The sequence below is a fragment of the Barbus barbus genome (assembly GCF_936440315.1).
Source record: "Barbus barbus genome assembly, chromosome: 49".
Lineage (NCBI taxonomy): Eukaryota > Metazoa > Chordata > Actinopteri > Cypriniformes > Cyprinidae > Barbus > Barbus barbus.
The window spans coordinates 139312-150881 of record NC_136727.1 but is presented as its reverse complement, the minus strand read 5'-3'; the positions used below and the strand labels follow the sequence as shown (position 1 = coordinate 150881).

Genomic DNA, 11570 nt, shown 5'->3' with positions numbered 1-11570 from the left:
GCTTCAGTTAATCTGAGGTAAATTCAGGCGAGGAAAGTGGCGGGAAAAACTCAACGACTTTATGTGACAACAAAACCATCAGGGTCAGTTTAAAATAATAATAAATATAGCTGCAAGCAGCGATTACTGGGGTTCAAGCATTTTAAGGCCTTAAGGTGGTATGCTTTTAGGGTCTAGGCCAATAGCTGACAGTGAAACACATCGAAAATGGACAATAGGCTCACAGAAACACACACACACATAGAAATTAAATGGTTAAACTACCATATTAATAATCAATAAGCATTCTTACACTCTCACACACACACACGGACAGACACACACACACACACACACACACGGACACACACACACACGGACACACACACACACGGACACGGACACACACACACACACACACACACACGGACACACACACGGACACACACACACACGGAAACACACACACACACACGGACACACACACACACACACACACACACACGGACACACACACACACACACACACGGACACACACACACACACGGACACACACACACACACACACACACGGACACACACACACACACACACACGGACACACACACACACACACGGACACACACACACACACACACACACACACACACGGACACACACACACACACACACACACGGACACACACACACACACACGGACACACACACACACACACACACACACGGACACACACACACACACACACACGGACACACACACACACACGGACACACACACACACACACACACACACACACACGGACACACACACACACACACACACACGGACACACACACACACACACACGGACACACACACACACACACACACACACGGACACACACACACACACACGGACACACACACACACACACACACAGGGAACCTTTTTAACCTTTATAACTGTTATAGTGTTATTTTTGGGTTTTAGGGTATATGTAGCCACGCCTCTTTTCTAAATGACCGGTTATAGCTAACCAAAGGACAAAATTCTATTTTTTTTTATAATTATTGACCTAGAGTCCAGAGAGTTGCACTGCAGTGGTTTGATCGAGATTGAGCAAAAAATCTAGGACTACTTCGCAAAAGTAGATTTTTAACATAATAGAGTATATTTAATTAATGATTTGATTGACAGCAATAATTCCTGGGGTAAAGTTGCTCATTATGAGGAGATCTATCGAATGTTATGCATATTGTGTGGATTTGTGAAACACCACGTGATTACAGAGCCAAAAAATCTCGTTAGCGCCAACTAGTGGCCCATTTCTTTCAAAATTCTTACAGAACTTTAGGGCCATGAGTCGAACAGGCCCACCGAGTTTCGTTCCGATCGACCTCTGATAACCTCGTCTAAATAAGTGCTCAAATTTCACTGGCCGATGGCGGCCATGTTTTTGAGATACGTCAATGTCCTCATACACTCTTATTTGTTATGATTGGACAATATTTGTCTGAGATACAACTATCTGAAAATCTGGAATCTGAGGGAGCAAAAAAATCTAAATATTGAGAAAATCTCCTTTAAAGTTGTTCAAATGAAGTTCTTAGCAATGCATATTACTAATCAAAAATGAAGTTTTGATATATTTACAGTAAGAAATGTACTAAATATCTTGATGGAACATGATCTTAATATCCTAATGATTTTTGTCATAAAAGAGAAATGTATAATTTTGATCCATACAATGTATTGTTGTCTATTGCTACAGATATACCTGTGTTACTGATGACTGCTTCTGTGCTGCAGGGACACTAATGAGAGACAAATCAATACTCACAGATCATACGAAAATGATCAATATACATTTATGTACATGATGTGGGTGATAATAACTGTTAATTAAACATAATGAACAAAACAATTAAAACAGGCCTTGACTGTGTCCTGAGTTGCTGTCGTGAGGGCCGAAGGCAGATGATGCTGTAAACGGACGAATGCTAATGTACAGACACAGCTTTGCTAGCTGTTAGACGGTTTGATTTACATGATAAACATTCAGCTTCCCTGAAGGCAGAAATCGGTTCACAGTCTGTTATAAGGCACTGACTACAGATTAAAATCCTCTGGAATAAATCATAAAGCAGCGAGACATGTCCGTATCGATCCATACAGCGTCTCGCAGCGCAATCGTGCTCACGTTCACCTCCGGTCCGGTTCCTCGGGGTCACAGATCTGGAGCGAGCCAGTTCAGAAACTTCATGGCCAGCTCAAAGCCCAGGAAACAGGCCTGAAGAGAGAGAGAGCGGTCAGCGCTATTGACCCGCTGTAACTGGGGCAGGCGGATGCGCCTTGGGCCGTCCTGACTGTATTCAGCTTCTATATGGAAACATCTCCGGAAAACACATCCATCTGCTATGGAAGTCTATTTCTGACACACGAGGACAAAATAATCATGCCATACTAAGTCATAATTATGAGATAAACAGCCAATTACGAGATGAAATGTAAAAATTGTAACTTAAGTCATGATTTTGTCAAAAAAGGAGGAAATAATGAGATTTAAAAAGTAAATTATGACAAACATCCAATTATGAGATAAAATGTAAAAATGATAACAGTAAGTTATAATTATGAGAAAAGGTCGAAATCATTTGATTTAAAGTCATAATTATGAGATAAATAGCCAGTTGTGAGAAAAATACAAAAATTATAACAGCCATATATATTATATATGACTTAAATTTAAAATTGTGAGATTAGAAAGTCATATTTATGATAAACAGTCAATTAAAAGATAAAATGTAAAAATAACATTAAGTCATAATTATGAGAAAAAACGTTAAAATAATGAGATTTAAAGTCACATTTATTACAGTCAATTATGAGGTAATAATGCAATTAAAATTAAAATTATGATAAAGTAAATTATGAGATAAAAGGTCAAAATTATGACATACTAAGTCGATTATAAGATATGTCAAAATCATGAGATTAAAATGACATACTAAATCATGAGATAAAAAGGCAAAAATCACAGCACACAATCATTATTATCGCATAAAAGGGCAAAATTATGGCAATTTAGATTTATGTAATAATTTCAACCTTTATCCCATAATTATGACTTGGTGTCTAAATTTTGACATAATCATGATTTATCAAAGCATTATATTTGTTTCTTATGTGGTGGAGATGGCCTTTTGTATATTTCACCCCAAAAACCAAAAGAAAAAAATAATTGAATTAAAAAAAAAGATTTTGCATAAAGAAAATAAAGCTTATTTTTGAGACCATGGGGATTTTCTGTATTGTGACATTCATGACAATCCACCATGATTTCTGCAGTTAAACTGCGTTATATCGTAGTATTTTAAGTTAATTCATGGTGACTATTGTAGTATCGCCAAAATAAAAGAGAAATCTATAAGAATAAAAAACCCTGAAGGCAAAGGTCATTTTAAAATAATAAATAACAATAAAACAAAAGAATAAATGGTGAAGATGTGATACAGTCACTGGAGTTGGGCACTAAATGTAGGGTGTGTGATGAAGCGTGACCCACTCTGACCCTCGTGTGACCTGTGTGTGTTCATGAGAGCGTGTCGTACCGCGTTCGCTGGAAACGCTCGCAGCATCACAGCGGTAAAGCCTTTATAGAGCGAGCCGATGCCCTCCTCCCGGATCAGCTCTCTCAGGACATCCCGGAAGCCGCTGGGATATTTGCCCTCTGGAGCTGCGGACAGAACACACACACACACACACACACACACACACACACACAGAGACAGAAACACACACACACACACACACACACACACACACACACAGACAGACAGACAGACACACACACACACACACAGAAACACAGATACAGACACACACACAGAGACAGATACACACACACACACACACACAGACAGACAGACACACACACACACACACACACACACACACAGACAGACACACACACACACACATGCAAACAGACACGCAAACACACACACACACACACACACACAGAGACAGAAACACACACACACACACACACACACACACACACACACACAGAGACAGAAACACACACACACACACACACAGACAGACACACAGACAGACAGACAGACAGACAGACAGACACACACACACACACACAGACAGACAGACAGACAGACAGACAGACAGACAGACAGACAGACAGACAGACAGACAGACACACAGACAGACAGACAGACACACACACACACACACACACACACACACACACACACACACACACACACAGAGACAGAAACACACACACACACACACACACACACACACCATCAGACTGGCTGCAGACGCCCAGATCTGCTCCCCAACACTGCTTCTCACACACACCTGTCTGGAAGCGAGACTTCAGCACGTCTGGAGGAATCGCCACGGCCCAGTTAAAGATCCCCGCCATCCCACCAGCAAACAGAACACTGGGAACACTGAGCTCCGACGGGCTGGAGACACACACACAGGATCAATGTAGGGCATGTCTGTATGTGTAATTATGCAGCAGAGTGGTCATGTGACCGGCTGACCTCCTGCCCTCCGGCGTGAGTGCACTCTTTATCCACTCGTACGTCATGAAGTACATCCCACTGGCCGGCACGTCTGATACACAGAGTGACAGCTGTCAATCATCTGAATATTCACGTGTTCATATGAGCCTGAGAATGCCTCATTTACATATTTTTAACATATCATTTCAGAAAATGTGTAGAACGTAATCAATCTGCTGGTGAGTTATGGTGATGTACATCAGTTATGTTTTTCCTCTATTCATCTTAATATTTGTAAAACTTCAGTTTTAAGTCACTGGGGTATATTTGTAGCAATAGACAATACATTGTATGGGTCAAAATTATCCATTTTTCTTTTATGCCAAAAATCATTAGTATATAAAATATATTAAAACTTCATTTTTGATTATTAATATGCATTGCTAAGAACTTCATTTGAACAACTTTAAAGGAGATTTTCTCAATATTTAGATTTTTTTGCTCCCTCAGATTCCAGATTTTCTAATAGTTGTATCTCAGACAAATATTGTCCTATCATAACAAACCATACATCAATGGAAATATTATTTATTCAGCTTTCAGATGATGCATACATCTCAATTTTAAAAAAACTGACCCTCATGACTGGTTTTGGGGTCCAGGGTCAGATATCAGTGTGTGTATCAGGATTGTGTCATTTGTTGTGTCCTGTGAGTAGTCTGTAGCATGTGCTGTGTGTAACTCTGTCTGAGTGTTACTGCTTATGTAATGGATGTAAAAGCGTCTCACTCTGCAGGTGTGTGTGTGTGTACTGATGTGTGTGTATACCTCTCATGAGTGTCAGAGCCGTTCCTTTATAGATGCTGCGGATGCCATTCTCTCGGTACAGCTGCTTGACGCAGTCCATCGGCCCCGTGTACTTCACCTGCCCTGATGCCGCTTGGATCTGAACACATGCACTCACGTTACACACACACACACACACACACACACACACACTCATGAGTGCGAGTCTCACCTGCAGCAGACATTTGATCCTCTCTCCTGGAGCCATGATGGCCGTAGTGAAGACACCTGACAGCATCCCGGCCGCAAACAGCTGCGGATACCTGACACACACACACACACACACACACACAAAAACGGTGAGGAAACACACTTGTGACACACTCAACACATCTGAATGTCTCCAGCAGCTCACGTCAGGACGTCGTCCGGTGTTTTCTGCTGCAGTTTTTTGCCGAGTCCGAAGCCGAAGAAGCAGACGGCGAACATGGGCGTGACTCCGATGATGGGCGCCAACATGCCCTTATACAGACCCCGGACCCCCTGCCACACACACACACACACGGGTCAGTCCGGCCGTCTGTGCTCAGCACACACACAGCTCCGAGTCGCTCGCACCTCTTTGGCCAGTGTCTTCCTGAAGCAATCGAGCGTCCCTCGGTACAGCGCAGACTCTCCTGGACCGGGCCTGGGCTGCGTCTGCAGTCGCACCTGCGCAGACGTCACACGACAACAGCACTTTCACAAGGAATGCGTTACAATGTTGCATGACTCCCTAAAAAAGTAACTAGTTAAATTACTTAGTTACTTTTTTTATGTAAAGTAATGCGTTATGTTACTTTTGAGTTACTTTGTAAATCTGGGCAGGGCTTGCTTGTTTGTTTTTAATATTAAAAGTTCTTCTTTTACAAACATAAAGCCCTTTCACACCAAAAGTGAAGTGAATCCGGCTCAGACTGAAGGAAATGTAGATTCAGGTCTGTACAGTAGAGGGCGCCGCTCAAACTAATCACATGAAGAATATGACGCAGGAGAAGAAAGATCAACACTATTCAGCAATAACTACAATCAAACACAAATGTGTTATTTCTGATTATTAGTATGGGTGAACTGGATCATCGAAGATTAATAAAATGGGATTAGATACATAAATAATATTTGTGTTATTTATCATATTTAATTATTGCAGGTTTGTATAATATTCTGAGTTTGTATTTGACTGTTTTTATTGATTGTGAGGAACACTGAATGTGTTTTAGTGCAGGTGAGATGAGTAAATACATGTTGATATTTAGTCTAGAACTACAGTAAGATCATGTAGATATTTAGTCTAGAACTACAATAAGATCATGTTGATATTTAGTCTAGAACTACAGTAAGATCATGTAGATATTTAGTCTAGAACTACAGTAAGATCATGTTGATATTTAGTCTAGAACTACAGTAAGATCATGTAGATATTTAGTCTAGAACTACAGTAAGAGCATGTTGATATTTAGTCTAGAACTACAGTAAGAGCATGTTGATATTTAGTCTAGAACTACAGTAAGATCATGTAGATATTTAGTCTAGAACTACAGTAAGAGCATGTCGATATTTAGTCTAGAACTACAGTAAGATCATGTCGATATTTAGTCTAGAACTACAGTAAGATCATGTCGATATTTAGTCTAGAACTACAGTAAGATCATGTCGATATTTAGTCTAGAACTACAGTAAGATCATGTCGATATTTAGTCTAGAACTACAGTAAGATCATGTCGATATTTAGTCTAGAACTACAGTAAGATCATGTCGATATTTAGTCTAGAACTACAGTAAGATCATGTCGATATTTAGTCTAGAACTACAGTAAGATCATGTCGATATTTAGTCTAGAACTACAGTAAGATCATGTAGATATTTAGTCTAGAACTACAGTAAGATCATGTAGATATTTAGTCTAGAACTACAGTAAGATGATGATGATATTTAGTCTAGAACTACAGTAAGATCATGTTGATATTTAGTCTAGAACTACAGTAAGATCATGTTCACACACAACACTCTACACTTACTCCTGATTTCTCTCAACACCAGAGCTGTCACTCAATACATCAGAAACACAGGAACTCAGATATTTCCTTCTAAATTAACAAGTAAAAGGGAAAGGGAAGTGGTGTGTGGCCAAGTTTGGTGACCCATACTCAGAATTTGTGCTCTGCATTTAACCCATCCAAGTGTACACTCAGTAGTGAAAGCACACCCGGAGCAGTGGGCAGCCATTTTATGCTGCGGTGCCCGGGGAGCAGTTGGGGGTTCAGTGCCGTGGTATTGAGGGTGGAGAGAGCGCTGGTTATTCACTCCCCCCACCTACAATCCCTGCCGGACCTGAGACTTGAACCCACGACCTTCAGGTTACAAGTCCAACTCTCTATCCATTAGGCCACGACTGCCCCTATGCATTACTTTACTAAAACCCTCAACACTGCATGACACATAATGTCAATAAGACACAGACAGATCTGTGTCAAAGGTCACAAGGCCAGGGTTTGTCTCAAAAAAACTAAAACACACACACACATATACATATACATATACATATATATATATATATATATATCAAATCCATTAAATTCATAGCACTTTACCCCTGAGAATGCATTCGGGTCTGTTTTGACACAGAGATTTACATTTACATTTAGTCATTTGGCAGACGCTAAATTCTTTGTAATAGAGCACTGTCTGGCCGTGTTTACACCAGACCAGACCAGTTGTCGAGCCGCGGCCCGCTGCGCTAAAAGTCTGTCAACACTTGACACGAAAAAGCAACCATTGCAAATCATTTGAACATAGTGCCAGTACAGTTCGTCATAAATAGAACGAGGCATCAGTGTAGACAACATCAATGGGTTCCAGAGTATGTGAGCGAAGTGGAGCGCCAACAATTTCCTCTCCGTGCTCCGAGCATTTAATAATCACTCCGCTCCAGCTTCCTACCACATGACAAGCTAAAATCAGCATTAAAAGGTATACCTGCTGCTTTTTACAGTGCCAATTTTGTTTCTGATGAAAATAACTATAACTTCCCGCTCACGTCATCATAGCCTTCACATTCTTTTTTATTTGAGTTATCCATCTCTATCAAGCTAGCTAAATATGTTTAACGTGAATTCTTGCTAAATATGCAGTTATATTACAGGTAGTTGGCATGAATTGTACTCGTGCTGGAGCGGTGGTGGAGAGCTCTTGGAACGAGTGAAAACCACGACGCTCCGACTTTTAAAAAAATCTGTTCCTCTCTCCATTCAAAATTACACCGCACCGCTCACACTCCGCTGCGATCTCACTCCGCTGCGATCTCACTCCGCTCCGCTCTCACTCCCCTCCGCTCACACTCCGCTCCGCTCTCACTCCGCTCCGCTCTCACTCCCCTCCGCTCACACTCCGCTCCGATCTCACTCCGCTCCGCTCTCACTCCGCTCCGCTCTCACTCCCCTCCGCTCCGATCTCACTCCGCTCCGATCTCACTCCGCTCCGATCTCACTCCGCTCCGCTCTCACTCCCCTCCGCTCACACTCCGCTCCGATCTCACTCCGCTCCGCTCCGCTCTCACTCCGCTCCGCTCTCACTCCCCTCCGCTCCCACTCCGCTCCGCTCTCACTCCGCTCCGCTCTCACTCCGCTCCACTCACATACTCTGATGGGTTCTATTGCCTTTTATCGGATCGCGCAACTCGCGTCCGGTTTAGACATGGTGTGAGTATTTTAATGGGTTATGTTATAGCCCTGCTTGTTTTTAATGTTTTTGTGAAATATCTGTATTTACTGCATGATCATATCATATTATTTACTGCCATGCGAGCCACAAAGTAAAGCTTGGCGAGCCGCATGAGGCTCGCGAGCCGCGCATTGAGTAACACTGTGATAGAGTATAGTGAGAGTAATAAGAGAGTATATGAAGCAGGTTCTGATCTGATAGAGTATAGTGAGAGTAATAAAAGTGTATATGAAGCAGGTTATGATCTGATAGAGTATACTGAGAGTAATAAGAGAGTATATGAAGCCGGTTATGATCTGATAGAGTATAGTGAGAGTAATAAGAGTGTATATGAAGCCGGTTATGATCTGATAGAGTATAGTGAGAGTAATAAGAGAGTATATGAAGCAGGTTCTGATCTGATAGAGTATAGTGAGAGTAATAAGAGAGTATATGAAGCAGGTTCTGATCTGATAGAGTATAGTGAGAGTAATAAGAGAGTATATGAAGCAGGTTCTGATCTGATAGAGTATACTGAGAGTAATAAGAGAGTATATGAAGCCGGTTCTGATCTGATAGAGTATAGTGAGAGTAATAAGAGAGTATATGAAGCAGGTTCTGATCTGATAGAGTATACTGAGAGTAATAAGAGAGTACATGAAGCCGGTTATGATCTGATAGAGTATAGTGAGAGTAATAAGAGAGTATATGAAGCCGGTTATGATCTGATAGAGAATAGTGAGAGTAATAAGAGTGTATATGAAGCAGGTTCTGATCTGATAGAGTATACTGAGAGTAATAAGAGAGTACATGAAGCCGGTTATGATCTGATAGAGTATAGTGAGAGTAATAAGAGTGTATATGAAGCCGGTTATGATCTGATAGAGTATAGTGAGAGTAATAAGAGTGTATATGAAGCCGGTTCTGATCTGATAGAGTATACTGAGAGTAATAAGAGAGTATATGAAGCAGGTTATGATCTGATAGAGTATAGTGAGAGTAATAAGAGTGTATATGAAGCCGGTTCTGATCTGATAGAGTATAGTGAGAGTAATAAGAGAGTATATGAAGCCGGTTCTGATCTGATAGAGTATAGTGAGAGTAATAAGAGAGTATATGAAGCAGGTTATGATCTGATAGAGTATAGTGAGAGTATTAAGAGTGTATATGAAGCAGGTTATGATCTGATAGAGTATAGTGAGAGTAATAAGAGTGTATATGAAGCCGGTTATGATCTGATAGAGTATAGTGAGAGTAATAAGAGTGTATATGAAGCAGGTTATGATCTGATAGAGTATAGTGAGAGTATTAAGAGTGTATATGAAGCAGGTTATGATCTGATAGAGAATAGTGAGAGTAATAAGAGAGTATATGAAGCCGGTTATGATCTGATAGAGAATAGTGAGAGTAATAAGAGAGTATATGAAGCAGGTTATGATCTGATAGAGTATAGTGAGAGTAATAAGAGAGTATATGAAGCCGGTTCTGATCTGATAGAGTATACTGAGAGTAATAAGAGAGTATATGAAGCAGGTTATGATCTGATAGAGTATAGTGAGAGTAATAAGAGTGTATATGAAGCCGGTTCTGATCTGATAGAGTATAGTGAGAGTAATAAGAGTGTATATGAAGCCGGTTCTGATCTGATAGAGTATACTGAGAGTAATAAGAGAGTATATGAAGCAGGTTATGATCTGATAGAGTATAGTGAGAGTAATAAGAGTGTATATGAAGCCGGTTCTGATCTGATAGAGTATAGTGAGAGTAATAAGAGAGTATATGAAGCAGGTTATGATCTGATAGAGTATAGTGAGAGTATTAAGAGTGTATATGAAGCAGGTTATGATCTGATAGAGTATAGTGAGAGTAATAAGAGTGTATATGAAGCCGGTTATGATCTGATAGAGTATAGTGAGAGTAATAAGAGTGTATATGAAGCAGGTTATGATCTGATAGAGTATAGTGAGAGTATTAAGAGTGTATATGAAGCAGGTTATGATCTGATAGAGAATAGTGAGAGTAATAAGAGAGTATATGAAGCCGGTTATGATCTGATAGAGAATAGTGAGAGTAATAAGAGAGTATATGAAGCCGGTTATGATCTGATAGAGAATAGTGAGAGTAATAAGAGAGTATATGAAGCCGGTTATGATCTGATAGAGAATAGTGAGAGTAATAAGAGAGTATATGAAGCCGGTTATGATCTGATAGAGTATAGTGAGAGTAATAAGAGTGTGTGTGAGTTACTTTGATGGTGTCCAGCGGGTGTCCGGCGAACACTAAACACACTCCTCCGAATCCTCCGGCGAAGAAGTTCTTCACTGGACTGATCTGCTGCTGCTTCGACATGGTCAGCTCGGTCCAGTCTCACAGAACTCCGGCAGAAACACTCAGATGCTTTCTGTCTCCTCTGTGTCAGATGCGACCTTTCACCCACAAACACACCCGGAACTATTTCACCGGCGCACCCGTAGAGCACGTGACGCAGGAGATGGGCGGGGCCTATATCATAATTCTCTTATTAACCCATTAAATCCCGTTTTTCCTGACAT

General features: G+C 40.8%; 1 protein-coding gene across 2 annotated transcripts; it reads right to left on the bottom strand.

Moving 5' to 3' along the window:
* Positions 1 to 1793: 1793 nt before the first annotated feature.
* LOC306867232 (mitochondrial carnitine/acylcarnitine carrier protein-like) lies at positions 1794 to 11495 on the bottom strand. 2 transcript variants are annotated; one of them, XM_079412833.1, is made up of 9 exons: positions 11266 to 11495; positions 5899 to 5991; positions 5696 to 5823; positions 5513 to 5603; positions 5323 to 5440; positions 4534 to 4606; positions 4343 to 4452; positions 3574 to 3698; positions 1794 to 2252 (listed from the first exon to the last, which is right to left on the bottom strand). In XM_079412833.1, exons 1-9 carry the CDS (start codon positions 11365 to 11367, stop codon positions 2190 to 2192), a joined length of 903 nt encoding a protein of 300 aa, XP_079268959.1. In that variant the 5' UTR covers positions 11368 to 11495; the 3' UTR covers positions 1794 to 2189. The 2 variants fall into 2 exon arrangements, with proteins under 2 accessions (XP_079268959.1, XP_079268958.1); XM_079412832.1 differs by having other exon boundaries at positions 1798 to 2252; positions 5323 to 5603; positions 11266 to 11488.
* Positions 11496 to 11570: the final 75 nt, after the last annotated feature.

What these genes read in the sequence shown, in the direction of transcription:
- LOC306867232 (XM_079412832.1), bottom strand. Translation starts at nt 11,367, where the DNA reads ATGTCGAAGCAGCAGCAGATCAGTCCAGTGAAGAACTTCTTCGCCGGA. An exon ending in ACACCGGACGACGTCCTGAC is followed by an intron (nt 5,604 to 5,695) that starts GTGAGCTGCTGG and finishes TGTGTGTGTCAG; the next exon opens with GTATCCGCAGCTGTTTGCGG. An exon ending in CTCACGCCGGAGGGCAGGAG is followed by an intron (nt 4,453 to 4,533) that starts GTCAGCCGGTCA and finishes GTGTGTCTCCAG; the next exon opens with CCCGTCGGAGCTCAGTGTTC.